This window comes from Hylobates moloch, unplaced genomic scaffold (assembly GCF_009828535.3).
Source record: "Hylobates moloch isolate HMO894 unplaced genomic scaffold, HMol_V3 SCAFFOLD_2, whole genome shotgun sequence".
Classification (NCBI taxonomy): Eukaryota; Metazoa; Chordata; class Mammalia; order Primates; family Hylobatidae; genus Hylobates; species Hylobates moloch.
In genome coordinates, this window is record NW_026652277.1 from 141,501,499 (window position 1) to 141,516,765 (window position 15,267).

Genomic DNA, 15,267 nt, shown 5'->3' on the forward strand with positions numbered 1-15,267 from the left:
CGCGCGTCGGGCGGCGGCCGCGCTGGGGGGCGTGAGGCGAGCGGCGCGGGGAGCGGCAGGGGCGAAACTTCGGGGGCCAGATGCCCGAGGGCGCGGCGGCGCTGCCAGGCTGCCGCTGCTGCCCCTGCGGGCCCCGGGAGCGTCTCCGCAGGCGGCGCTGCCCGCGGCGCGGCGTGTGCACCGAGCGAGTGAAGGTATGTGTGGCGGGCGCGGCTGGAGCTGCCGCCGCCGCCGCCGCGCCAGCAGGTCCTAATGCCTGTCACTTCCCAGGACGCTGGCAGCAGCAGCCCGGAGCCCCCGAGCCCTCGGCAGGTTTGCCTGTCCTTCCCCGCAATCTGATTGGATAAAGTGGGGGCTCGACGGTGGCCGACGTGGGACAGTCTGGCTGTGGCAGGGGTCTCGGAAACCATGGGTTATTGCAGTGGCAGGTGCACGCTTATCTTTATCTGTGGCATGCAACTGGTAAGTGACGCTTGGGTCCCCTTGTTCTGTAATGTGTCTTTGAGATAGTGGGCAGGGGAGTGCAGTAAAGGGTCTGCCATTGACTAGAATGGAAGAAAAGAATAAAAGAGAAGGTGACAGATATATTGCCTATATTTAAGATGATTTCAGGGAGACGCACTCTGGGGTACAGGAGAGGTGAGCCTCTCCGTTCCCACCTATTTCTGTCCCTCTTAAGACAGTTTGGCAGGTGCAGGTTAAACTTGTCTTTAATTTCTTTAGGCAAAGCAAGGTGTAGCTCTTGTTCTTAATGCTTTGCATTCCTATTCATGTAACAACGTGATTGTCACCTACAATTTACTGTACAGGTGTTAAACTGAGAAATACGGAATTTTGGACTTTTCTTCTCCATACTAATTTTGCAGTATCTTTGTTTCTTCATAGACATTTTTTTTCTTTTTTTTTTTAAGGAAAATGTTGTCTTTAAGTATAATGCTCTAAAAAAACCACTATTTGGGGCAGATGGTATCCTTACAACAGTCTAATTTAGAAGCCACATTGAGTTTTTAAAGTATGCAGATTGAACAAAAATACTTAGGTGAACTCAGCAACACCATTGTCATAGACGGAACCGGTAACCTTTAAATCACAATTAACACAGACAATTCCAAGAAAAAAATATTCTGTCTTACATTATGCATATTATTGCTCCTGAAATAGATACTGTTGTCTGATTCTATAGGATGGAGAATTGTATGTACTTTTTGAGGAATGTTGTACAGTTGCAAAGAGGCAAGGAACCAATAATGGAAAACGTCATGTCTCTGAATTTCAATTCCCTAAGGGCAATGGAAGGAGGGTCTGAGTAGAGAGTTGAGAGGTGAAAAATATACCACTCGAAGTGGTTAATTTGAGGTAGGAGCTACTTGTTCACACTTGTCATTAAATATATTTCCTTAGAAAGTATAAATTAACTGGAATAGTCATCTACGTTTTCAACAATTGTTTCATAAAGGTTGAAGTGACTACAAGGCAGAAGATGTTTAAGTGTCCAATTAGTAAAGTGTTCAAAAGAGCAAGGATTTGCCATTGAAACTGGCAGAGGAATTCCTTAAGTGTTCTTGTTTATCAGTTGTCATGAAGCCCATGAGTGTTTGTTATTGCTGCTTTGTTTAATATTTAGCTGAAACAGTGCTTTTTGTTGTGTGTTGTCTTAGGATGTTTTTCTTTCCCATGGAAGTTATCTGATGGTGTCTATTTTGACCTGTGATTTCTGCGCTTATGCACTTGGTTGTAAGACAAAGATGGAATTATAAATGTAATTTTCAGAATGTGGTAGTTTCTCAATGATGTGTAAACCAGTTTATTTTTCTGTACCACAGATTCATATAAGTTTTGCAATGAAGGATTTTTACTCTTAATAATAAAGCTAACCAGAACAATGAGGGAGTTTACTTTGTTAAACAATCCATTGGGTTAAGTCTGCCAAACTGTATAAAGGTTTTCAAAACATTCTTATTTTTATATATTATTCAGAAAAAGAATACATTTGCTGATTCACTGTGTGAAAGCATAAAACTGAGAATGAGTGGGTGTGTAGATCATTCTTAAGCTCTTTTCAATTTAAAATTTGAAAAACGTGATTTAACTTCTAATCATGTAACATAATAGGACTTTTTTATGGCAAATGTATGCACTAGGTCTATATGACATTTTGTGTGATGAATACAAACTCCTCAAGAACTTAATTTTAGAAAAGTATAAATATACCAGTAGGGAAGCTATCTATTCAAATTCTTCTAGAATGATAAAGCTAAAGGTTCCTTTGTGTTTTTGTGTGCTCACATATGTGTGTATGTACACATGCTCTTGAGTACATGCATGCATCCATACATACAATGGTGTCTTGGAGAGTTGCACCATCACTTATGAAACAGAAATTCTGAATTATAATTAAGTTCTCTAACAGAATAGACGTAGCTGTAATACAGAAGAGCATAATCTAAGTAAGTGTACATTGGAATCCTAAGGAGTTTTATATTCTATGAGAATCATGTGATTTTTCCCATTCAGACTTTATGTGCCATCAGGCTAATATAATTAGCAGCCATGTTAATGCAGATACAGAACAAAAAGCAAAGGACAAAGAAAATCCAATTGTTTTGATAGGGTGAAATGATCACACCTTAAAGGACCTCAGAGATTCTTGGTAATTGTTGCTTTTTGGAAATACGGTATTTGATTTTAAATAAAATAATTATTTTGCAAATTAATAGTTGCAAAGCCCTGAACTAAAAAAATAGGTGGGTGTGTATGTTTTCCTTTTGCTCTCAATAGATTTTTTAAAACTTTTTATGTCTTTGCGCTATTATGAGTAGATTGTTTTACAAATAAACCAGGTTTCTAGACTAAGTTATGACTCATGTACCATTGACTGAAATAAAAGTTAACCCAGTTTTGTTTACTTCTCAAGTGTTTAGTATGTGTTCTTGTAACATTTGGGCATCTTTTTTTTGGTAACTGTACAGGAAAAAAGGCCAAAGAGAGTCTAAGTTAGAAACTTTATTCAGTTTCTTTATTACGTGACTTGATTAAGTTTCTGGAAACATTAATCTCCAGTCCTCTAAGCAAAGTATTTGTATTTTAAATGAACTTAAGGGAATATTTTCATCTGTACCAATTTGCAGCTAATCTTAGGAGAGGATGAGGTGGCTTTTGGTATTGTGGATATGGTGATCTCATTTAGTAAGTTATTATCAGACCAGACACGGTGTTTTGACCATTTAACAATTGAGGGACAGAGGCAGATTCTCCAGAGACATTTACCTGTCAGAATTCTATATCCGTGCTCTAAATTAGTTAACTATACATTTAATTTAATGTTTGGCAGACTTCAAGTATTGATAAACATATACTCTTCTCAAAAATCAGGAAATCCGTTTATAAAACAAGAAACTAGAATTCCATGCCATAGAGATTCATACAAAACTTCCATTTTATGAAAAACTGTTTCCATATATATCATAAATTAAAATCTTTGAGTTGTATGGTTATGCCAACTTCAGATCTTAGGGTGATTCCTACGTAAAGGAGTATGATCTCTGGAAACAGATTTACTCCGTGTGCAGAATCCAGAGCTTAATCTCATAATCTCAAGAAGGTACTTTTCTTTTTATCACTGCTGTCCTTAATGCTCAGAAACTGAAGATTTCAGATAGTAACAAAAATCATCACTGCATTTGCAGTGGTGGATGCAGTGGTATAGGACAAGAAGTTTTTAACTTCTTATTTACTATTTGTAACTTTCAGCTTGTGAAAGTTTTGGCATGTTTTCCCCAATGTTTGATTGAATCAGAGTTCTTTTATAAATGTTGAAAAAATTACTCTGATATCTCTCAGTGTGAAAAAATACGTTAAAATATGAAAGAATATAACTTAATTTAGACTGAAAGGACAGATTGTTTTCAAGTAAGGAAACTCAAAATCCCCTGTTTTGTACATTAGACCCCTGGGTGGCACAAAGCATGTCATAAACTATTGAAAGAAAGTTTAGATTTACACTCCACAGATTAACACTTGAAAAATGCCACTATTGCCATGAACTGTATGAAATATTGTTAACTTGGAGCAGGTGCAACTAACAATTAGGTTAGTAAACACTGTGTGTGCAGCTGTGTGAAGGAGTACGTTTGAAAATTAAGAATGATCAGTTACTTTCTATCACAGGATTGCTAACCATTTTCAAAGGTATACATTTTTTTTCCTTAAAATGTCTTGAGTGTAGACTAAATTAAAAACAATTTTATTATGATTATGGAATACTTCAGTGATCGTGATTTTATGCAGTGTTCATAACCATGTGCTATTTTATTACTTTTTAGAAAATAAAGCATTGCCGTGAAGTAGCTTGAAAAGTGCAGGTAGAATCTTATGATATTCCTAGTATACTTCTGACAAGTTTGACCGTTCTTCAGAAGTTTATAACTTTATCTGCCACAAAACTTCCTGGCTCAGAGAATCTTAACTTTTTAGCATTCAGATGCCATTGATGATAACATCTTGAAGTTGTTAACAAAACTTATTCATGAAGAAGACTGAAAATCCCCATACAATACTTTAGAAACTTATCATGTAAAAATATGTTGAGTTTGCTAAGTTGTAAAATGATAACTTTCTTCTTTTTAAATGTTTTCTATTTATGCATCCTGAATATTGTTGCATATGGTTTTGTTTTTAATTTATTCTCACTGTAATTCAGCACTACTCTTCTCTGCCTTATGTATACCAAGGGATACCTAGAAACTTCTTCCAGTGTCCAACTCTTGTTTCTTTGTTCACAAAGCAGGTAGCGACTTATTTTCTTGAATACAGCTAAAGTTTCCAAAAGTCAACCCATGTGGAGCTGTTCTCCTGCTTTCTCAAATAAAGGCTTGGATGGGCAGCATTTTTTCTGCAGAGTGCCAGAGTCATCTCTGGCATGGGGCCCGTATGTGGGTAATGACCCAGAAATGCAAATGTGCTTTGCTACCTCCTTTCCCTCTGATGCTGCTTTACTTTGAGGTCAGATTCTCTACTTGCCCAGTCAGGAATTTCAGAATGGAAGTCAGGGATTCCTTAAAATAGGAAGTCTTTATTTTTTGTTTTTTATTTTTAATATGTGTGTGGTTGAGAGAAATAAAATCTGAGAGACAGGAACATATTTTAACATTTCTGTGTTGATCCTGGAAATATAAATACAAAAGTTAATGGCACCAATTGCATTAAGTATTTGTATATACAGATAATGCCTAAAATTCCAAAGGTTGTATTTCAGTTATGTTATTTGGTAGAATTTCAAACAGTGCAGTATCGTTTTTTCATAAGCAGTTTTGAAACTAATATTGCTATTAATGGAAATTACCCTATTTCCAATAACACACAAATGTCAGAAATGAAACACACACATAGGAAAAATATTTGTTTCCTGGTTTTTTTTTCTGATATAATGAACTCTTCTGATTTTTGTTATTTTTTTCCCCTCATGGAAACTTGATTGTTGTTTATTTTCAATATAATAAAATACATAAGCCATCAAGATACAATGTATGTAGGGCTACCTTTTTTCATAACAGTGATAGAATAAGTACTCTATTTATTTCTGATTTCTAAGGATGGAAATAAACTTATCTGAAGCATCTGTTCTTACCATTCCCGAGAAATTAAAGCACATTTAAAAATTATGAAAGAACAAGATAAACTTAAAAATAATTTTCTTTCTCCAGGTTATGGTAGAAATGAAATTTATAACTTGGTTTTCTCTTCTTTTAGTATTTCAGGAGTTCATATTTTGTAATACTCCTGTGTACATGTGTGCACGTAATAAATTTGTTATGCTTTTTCTTTTGTTAAAAAGTATTTCAGTTGTGTTTAGATCTAAAATGCTCAATATATAAAGAAATTACTAGCTTCATCTTCCTGAAATAAGTATTTTTCTTTTCTCTTGAATTATAAAACAGGCACTGGGTCTAGCTTATAGGAATATTCTAAGATTTAATCTTATGCAGGTATATACTCTTTGTTTTTCCAACCTGAAATAAGAATAAGGTGACTTCAAAAGCTTTTAATTTTTACCCTTTCAGCTACTTGTGGATCACATGCTAACTTGATCCCTGTAAAAACTCCTTGAAATGCTACATATAAACTGATTTTTATGTGTATTTTGAAATGAATAATTTTTTCATTTCATGCATTTTTAAATAATTTGTTATGCATTTAAAATCTGGTTTTATAAAATAATAATGAAAACTATTATTTATTGTAAGCTTGTTCTTGGCTAAATATGTTCCCCCCCACCCACTGAATCCTCTCTGGTAATCCTATGAGGTAGGTAATGGATATTAATATCCTCACTTTACCAGGGAGGGGATGGAGACCTTGAAACGTTAAGCTGTGTTTTTAAGTCATCCTCTTAGTAAGTGGAGAAGCTTGGATTCAAACCCCGGTCTGTCTGAATCTCAGCCTGACTCTGAATCTGTGCCACACTGCATCCCTTCCATGTGAAATAAAACTATAGCAGCCTCTCATGTTTGTTTTACTAACGAAAGTAAGTACCTACCTACTAATTCCTTAGTGACCCATTAGTCAACACCTAGGTTTAGAGAGGTGGGGTTGATTGATATCAGGCTACTGTCCAAACCTGACCGACTTAGGTAATCTTGGGGTTTGACAACTATGAGCAGCTGGTATATGGACTAGAGAATAAAAGGGCAGAAGGGGAAGCTCCCCACTGCAGAGCAAGTATCCATTGCTGTTCTCATGCATTTGGGCCAACTTTTGACAGATAACCATGAAATAGGGTCTTGGAAATTTGATATGTAAGCTTAAAATGTATTATATGGAAAGAAAAAATATATTCACTTTTTAAAAATCCAGCTCTTTTTAAAACCACTCCTTGATGAATGGCCAGTGCACAGTATTGTTATTTGCCTGTTTTTGGTTTGTTTGTTTGCTCGTTTGTTTTTTACATGCTCCAAATCCTAAATTCATCCAGACCACCATTGACTAATAATATTTGCCATTATTGTTGTACTTGGGAAGAAATAGAGTAAATATGTTATTTAAGATATGTATTGAATATGCTTGAACACATTTTGAACCTGAGTGTGCATCAGAATCTCCTGCAGGATTTTTAAATGTAGATTTTTGGGCCCTCCCCTAGAGTTTCTGACTGCAGAGGCCTGGGCTAGGACCAGAGAATTTGTATTTCTAAGGAATTCCCAGATGATACTGATGTTGATGATCAGACACCAAATTTTCAGAACCACTGGCCTAGAATATGTGTCTTCACCTAATGGTGTTACAAGAGAATGTGAACCTATTTTTGAAATTCTTCAATCCAACTAGATAATTAACTAAATTCTTCCTATGGCCTTCTACTGATGTGAAAGAAAACTTTTCTTCAGGACCTATTTCTGACTTTTAGCTTAGTTCTATTCAGAAGTTTAAACAGGAGAAATGCAAGGTCTTTCCAGCGCGTTTGTGTCTTTGCAATGAATTGAAATATAGAAAAATCTGAAAGCAAGCACCCTCATGTCTGGTAATGCTAGAACAGAATTGGATCCTTCACCTGCCTTTCTTTACTAGCCTAGCCACTCGTTAGGGTAAGCATAGCGCTGGGGTGGGGGTTGGGGGGTGGGGGAGAGAGGGAGAGAGAAAGAGAGAGAGAGAGACTGAAAAAGTACTGGGCTAATTTAGAAGCTGGATTTTAATATACTGAGAGAGACAGACAGAGAGAGAGAGAGACTGAGAAAGTACTGGGCTAAGTTAGAAGCTGGATTTTAATATACCAAGGAGTCCAGTGCTTCTGTATTGGGTGACTAAATAACTATGACTTTGCTTGAGACATTTATATTTCTGGGTGCTGTTTCCTCGTTTGAAAAATAGGGCAAATAATTCCTGACCTATTTACCCTATAGAATAGGAGTATCTAGGGGAGATAATATGCTTAAAGTTAACATCTTTACAGTTTTAATGTTTTAACCTTTCAGAACAGTTCATCTAGTGAGCCCAGGAGTAGTTATAGGGATGTTTATGGCCAGTGGCCCTAGTTGGAACAACTGGGTTTTTTTCGTAGAATCATTTTTTTCTTCACCCACCTATAAATTTTGTGAGGCTTTATAAATAATTCAAACACTAGGTACAGGTAGTTTGAACTAGATAATATGCTATGTGCCTGATACACCTACTTTAAGTATTCATTAAAATGAAACTTGGATTTTACAAACAAGTCAACATTGTTATTCAGGCCAGTATTTCTAAAACTGTGTTCTGTAGACACTAGTTCAGCAAGTCATTCTACTGAGCAAGAACTCTTATGCCCCCCACTGCCCCCACCCTCAAGGGTCACAGTGCGTATTAGCATATTAGCAGCTACAGGAAGTCCTGCACTAAACCTCTGCTTAATTCCATTTAACTCAGCAAATATTTACAGAGTGCTTGCAGTGAACCAAGAAATGTCTTTTTCTGATATCCCCTATTAATCTTCCATGGAACTAGCATTTTCAGCAATACTTTTCAGTGAAATATTACTCCAGGCTAATGATGCAGTCTACAAGTTAATATTCAGTGATTGCCTAAACAATGTTTAAAGGTTAAAAATTCAGTACAGAAACTCAACTGATTAAGCAGATATCTAACAAATAATGCATAAAGATATTTAAGAATATAGAATATTATCAAGTTATTAAAACAAATGAATAGAAACTTGTTTTCAGGTGCTTGGCTATTTTATATTATATATGTTCACTTGAGTTTCTTGAAATTATGTTTCAGACACTAAAATCAAAACCCTTAACTGAAGCCCAATCAAGTCCAATTGCTGATGTTGCAGAGGTTGACATGTTGCAGTAGTTTTGGAACTTCTGATATTTAGAACTCCAGAACACCTTGGAGAGGGCATTTGCAGAAGCACTTTCTTTTTAAGGCAGTGGATGAGGAGCAATGTCTGTATCCTACATCTCTAAGCAGGCTAGCTTTTCCAGCAGCTCAGCCTACATATTTGCCTTAGGCGGGGGAGTGGTGAAGAGTCCTCATACTGACTTTTGTTTTTTAATCAATGCATTACACTCTAAAACAGTAACACATTTAAAACCCCCAACAATGTTGCATTCTTTGGAAACAAATGAGTCTTAGTTTGAAATGGAGGAATCAAATTGGTACACCCTACTCTTAACAGAAGTCTTTGTGTGCATCTGTATTATTCTAACTACACAACAGAATAAGGAGATATTTCAAATCCTTTAACTGACAGCTGTGTATCAAATGATGGAAGGGTCTATGTTACATGTGAACTGTTCGGTGGTAGGGAATTCATAGTATCCTAACCTACACGGGCTTGTAGCCATAAGAGATATACAAGGTGGATCACCCAGAGTATTATTTGTATTATGGTCTCTGACACCACTTGGAAACAAAAGTTGTAAGAACCTCTGCAAGCTACAATGAGAAGAGAAAATTATACTGGGGTGGAGTTCTGCCTTCTGTGGTCTTGGCCTCTGGAGAAGGGCTGTGCTGATTGTCCCAGGGTTGAGCACTTCTTTTGTTATGGCACCTGCAGTGGTGGAAGGCACCTTGATCCTGGGAATCATAATTCTTCCTGGTGGGCATAGTGATTCTGACCTCACTCTCTTGTTAGTCTATAAACTAGAGATAAGGTACCCTGTAAGAGATGATTGCTTTGAAGTGCAGGGATGATTTTAGGGTTTGTGGATATGTTTACCCCTAGTTATTGGGAACTGTTATAGAATTACATATTTGAAGGCTTTTAGAAACTATTGTAGATTTGGCCAGGTGTGGTGGCTCATGCCTGTAATACCAGCACTTTGGGAGGCCAAGGCTGGTAGATCACCTGAGGTCAGCAGTTCGAGACCAGACTGGCCAACACAGCAAAACGTCATCTCTACTAAAAATAACAAAAATTAGCGGGGCATGGTGGTGCGTGCCTGTAGTCTCAGCTACTCAGAAAGCTGAGGCATGAGAACTGCTTGAACTTGGGAGGCAGAGGTTGCAGTGAGCCAAGATCATGCCACTCCAGCCTGGGCAACAGAGTGAAACCCCATCTCAAAATGTAGATTTGATGATACATAGATGGTATATAAAGAGCTCTGGACCATTTTTTTTTTTTGTCTTTTTTCTTTTTAAATAAAACTTGCTCACAACTTTAGTGATTAGTGAACCTATAGCCTGAGATTTTCTCAAATATTGGAGCAATGTATAGGATTATGAGTTTCTTACCTTTATCAACAGGAATTAATGGAGTTTCATTTTTGACCATGTTTTATAAAATGTGGTTCCATTTTATTCACCCAAAGGATAGTAAATTACAGCTGTTCAGTAGTATTTATGAGTTTGCCTTTTCTATGCACCTGGAATTAAAGGCTTCTTTCATTTTCCTACAAGGCAGGGGGTGGAGGGAAGGGTGGAACTCCTGAATGTCTAACAGTTCAGAAGCAGTTAAGTACTATTCTACTTAAAACAATGTTTTAAAATTCATTGTGAGTTGGAATCCACAATAAATTGAATTAATGAATGAATTCATAGATTACTTTTCTTAAGAACATATTTCTGGTTGTATCAAAAATGTTCCTGGGAAGTTTCACAGGCTCTTAGAGATATAGGGCAATGCATTTTCAGTTTACCATTTTATAGACTGTCCTGGAACAGATTTATTTTTATTTAGAAAAGCTGCCTTAAAAATCAGGCAAATAGCATAAGTTCAGTTTACATTTAGTAAATATAAATCTTGCAACAACAATATTTGGTGACATTTAATTATATTCCTCTTTTATTAAAATCCTTAAGGGAGACCTGTGGTTTTCACTTTCGTTTCATAAGAAAGAGGTGTTAATGATCACTCTGTTACTGTACCTACTTTTACTCACACTCTGTTAAGTACCTTAAACTCATGTCATATTTTTTCCCTTACATTGAAAGAAATAAACCCCAATGAATTTTTTTTGAAGTTTACCTAGTGATTTGATGCAAACTTTATACACAAACTAGGGTCGTTGCATATTTCCTACTGGTAGGCCCATCTTTTAATTTAGTCTTTCATAATGTGAATAAAAATGTTACATGCAATGGATGAAGAGCCAGACGTGCAGGCCCTGCTCTGGCTGTTGGGAGATGAAGACCCTGGAAAACATTTGCCCGGAATGGTTCTTAGCCTGCAGTGCTGTGTTGCAGTCATGATCATTTAAAAGTTAATGAAGTAATGAATGAATAGTGGGAGGAAATTAAGTAATTACTAAATCAGCTTCATCAAGTAGGATTTATGAAATGTCCACATATGAATAGCATAATGAACATGTGCTGAATAAATTAAGTGTGTGTTTCTACCCTTTGGCAATTAGGATATGATGTAACTGAAAAGAATGTCAAGCCATGTTTCTATCGTAAATCTAGTATCTAGTGGTTTTAATAATTCAAGATTAGTTTAAATTGCAACCTGTTCTTTATCATTTATTTATTTATTAAGCCATGTTACTTACTTATTATGCTAGAAGCTAAACATGTTTTACTGTCTTTCATTCATTGTGTACTATAAAATCACATTTATACTTACTGTAAATAAGATCAATTTTGGTGAGACATAAATGTGGATGTCTGGGTCATTTTGCCCCATTTTAAAGTGTTAATTCATATAAGTTTAATTCATATTATCTAGTATTTAATGCATTTGATGCAACATTACTTCCAAGGGTTTTGTTAGAACATAAATAATGAAGTTAATTTTGTCTTTATTTTTCATATCTCTAGAGCAGTAGTTTTGAATGTTTTTTGTTTGTTTTTAGTTTGTTTGGCATGGAATCTTGCGAATCTGATAAAAGCTATTAACTCTCTTACCAGAAAAATGGGCTTCAAAAATTTGTGAACTCAATCTATGAAACTTAGATGAATTTTTTTTTTGTCTGCCATTTCATGAAGAGCTTCTGCTTATCAGCAATTTTGATTCAGTTACTTTGAGCTCAGGAGACATTTAAGAGATTATATACATACTTGATACATACAATTATATATTGTAAAGATATACATATGTGTATATAGTGTGCAAGTGTGTGTGTGTGTGTGTGTGTATAACGCAAAATTTGAGAAGCCAGGAGTAGAGTTGGGGAGTAGAACCAAACTGACCTCTGTCAAGGAGATTAAATGTGGCATGTGGATATACCCTTAATATAGGGCAGCATGATAAGAACTTAAGAGAATTAAGAATAAAATACAAAGGAAATTTACGGGAAGGATTAGTTATCTCCTCATAGGTTGATCAAACAATATATGGAGGCCTAATATATGACAGGGAGGATTTCTATAGCTAGAGATTGCAGAAAAGAGTATCCCAGGTGGAAGAAATGATGGTAGTAGAAAGGTGAGAATGAAAGAATATGTGTGGGACAATGAAAGGTCCAGATGAATGGCATGTAGGGAAGAATTGTGAGGTGACTCAGGGAATGGAAGGGATAGGAGTCTGGTTTAGTCTGGTTCATGGAGGAACTTGAGATCCTTGGAAGGAGTTTGGGACCTTACAGAATAGGATATAGGTCTATAGGTATCTGTAGATGTTAATCGTCAAGGTGCATGTCCCAGTGCCCTACAGTAGAATAAGAAACAATATAATGTGAGAGTGAAGACTTGAGGTTTGGAGCAAGCCCTGTGGGGAATGTGAGGGCAATGTAGTAATAAATTAAAAGATTGCTAAACTGCTTCAAAGTCCCTGATGAAATTAGGTGGCAAGCATTTGTAAGAGAACCAATTATTTCTCCAACAGTACTCAACTTTCTAAGAATTGGAATGAAAAAGCAGAAAATGGAAGTTGCAGGGCTTTTGAGAGCTCTAAGATGACAGTGAGAATAAAATGTCTGAGCACAGGTAGGTGTGGGTGGGAAACCATGCTGTCAGAATGGGAATGGGTAGTTAGATGATTGAAATGCCAGGCAAACATTTGAGAATAAGGAGGTGGGTACAGCAGAAGTGAGACAATAGAAGAGGTGAGAGGTAAGGTGGTGGTGGTAAGAGACAAGAACAGAAGTCTAGATCTTGAAGAGTAACACTTCCTGGATGACGCAAGGCCCTTGATTGGCCACCTAATTGGTAGAGGGTCTAGTTATTGAGAAGGATAGGAGGCAATGAAGCTCAGCTGTTAGAAGAATCATCGTTGTACATTTTGGTTTTATTAAAGATGCTTGGAAATAAGAGACCTAAGGGGAACACACTGAGGAGAGAAAAAGATTGTTCTGGGGGTTGTACATACTGGTGAGAGTTTGGGGAGAGTTTGGTGTAAGCAGATGAAAGGAGCTGGAACAGAATGATGTTTAGGGAAAGTCTGGAGACAACTGGATGGTTGGGGATGATTTTGGAGGAATAGAAATGTTTGTTTAATGAACATGTGAATGGACTGATTATGGAAAGAGTAAGGTAGGCTTCAGGCAAAGCATTTTTCTCAATGTTCACAACATTGCCATTTTGGAATGATAATGATAATTATTTGTTGTGAGGAGCTGCATTGTGTATTATAGAATGTTTAGCAACAACCCTGGCCTTTATACACTAGTTGGAGTAGCATACGCCCCGTTGTGACAACCAAAGTGTCTCTAGATTTTGTCAGATTGCAAAATAGTCACTTTGTCGAGATCCTCTGAGCTAATGCAAAGAGCTGGAAAGAGCACTTAGAAATAACAGGACACTTTCTTCATCTTAGAGTTTGAATTGTCCAGAGGGCAGCTGAGGAGACTGTGAAGGAAAAGACCAGACTGGAGCCTGACAGTTGCAGACCCGTGAGAGTCATGCTCCTTATCCTGAGGCCCATGTCAGAATCATCTGGAGTTTTCAAAGATGTCAACACCAGTGCCCCTTCCTCCATCCCCTCGACCTATGCAAACGGAATCTTCAGGGAGGCAACCCAGCCATGTAGCCATTTTGAAAACTCCTTAGATTATTGTGGTGTGTTTCCAAGCCAGTGGTAAATGAGGAGAGCAGGCATGTGAATAGTGGGTATGAAGGCATGGGGAAAAAACAGGATGAAAGTAAAAGAAGAATGTAGGTTGAGACATACATTAGGAAAGGGGGGTGCTGAATAAGCATTTGTGGGAGTATTGACTGGAGAGGCAATGTTGAATCTAGATTTATTTGAAAGCTACTTTTTATGGTCAGTTATGTACTCAACCAAGCCTTCAGTATTCTTGGCTGTTTTACTCAGTTTAGTTTGAGCCAGGTGGATTTCATCTAAGATTCAGTGAATGTCACCTTTCTTTTAGTGCCAGTAAAAACTGCAGATGAATATTTGACACTTTTAATTTGTGTTCTCCCAGATGCAATATTCTGTTAAAATATGCATATAGTATATGTTTCTTCATGAAATGTCTTAAAAAGATTTAAGATAGGAATGCATATTAATTTTCAGATGTATAATTATTGTTGACATGCAGGGCAAACATGTATTTCTGAATGAAGAAGTTTTAGGTCCAAGTATGAGTTTTTAATTCAATAAAATATTTGGATAAGAGTTAAGGACAATATGATTGTAAATTTAAAAATTATGTTTTAGACTCTAACAAATTTTAAAACTTCTTATGGAAACACACACACACACACACACACACACACGAATCATAATCAGGAACTTCTGTTTGAAATAATATTAAGCTATTAACATTTTTTAGGTGATCCCAAACCCAAGAATGTTCGGCAAGAATTTTAATATTTGATATCCTAATTCACCAGAAGGCCCGGTTATTGCCAAAGAAGCATAATAAAACAGCAGAGATTTATCTTTTTAAATTATCCTATCTGCTGTATAATTTTGCTTGATCCAATTTGATTTCTTTCGGTAACACTTTTTTGGTGGACTCTAATTTGCATGCCTGGAGAAAGGGGAGTAAATTACAAGACTTCTTGAAGGTCTTTTTAACTTGATGGTTTTATGATTAAATCTTGCATCTTAAATTGCCTTTCTCTGGAAGAACCAGGCATTTCCGGCTTCATTTTTGTGTAGAGGAAATTCATATATCACCTCATGTGTTTTTCTCTAAGAAAGAACCAGACAAAATAGCAGTAATAGAGGCAAAACAAACAAACAAAATGTTATAAATTTAGAACTAAATGTAGATGAGGCTTATCTTATTTGCAGTTCTCCAAGGATGTACTTGGGTCCACTGGAAGTCCAGGTGAGTGGAAAGGTGTGTGTTTGTTTGTGTGTGTGTTAAGTGGGTGTAGGATGTGTAGGATGGGAGCAAAGGGGGAATGAAAATGATACCGTTCATAGGTGTTAACTTCGTCAGGTGTTCTGGCTATATG

General features: G+C 36.7%; 1 protein-coding gene across 4 annotated transcripts in view; it reads left to right on the top strand.

Annotated features, from left to right (window-relative positions):
• The first annotated feature begins 272 nt into the window (after positions 1–272).
• The window catches only part of NKAIN2 (sodium/potassium transporting ATPase interacting 2), a 1,036,965-nt gene continuing 1,021,970 nt past the window's right edge, over positions 273–15,267 (top strand). For 2 of the 4 annotated variants that reach the window (XM_032158200.2, XM_032158208.2), the window contains exon 1: positions 273–462. In XM_032158200.2, coding sequence (XP_032014091.1) covers positions 409–462 — 54 coding nt within the window. In that variant the 5' untranslated portion in view covers positions 273–408. The remainder of the gene's footprint in view (positions 463–15,267) is intronic. The other 2 variants (XR_004248834.2, XM_058435539.1) reach the window with 1 other exon arrangement.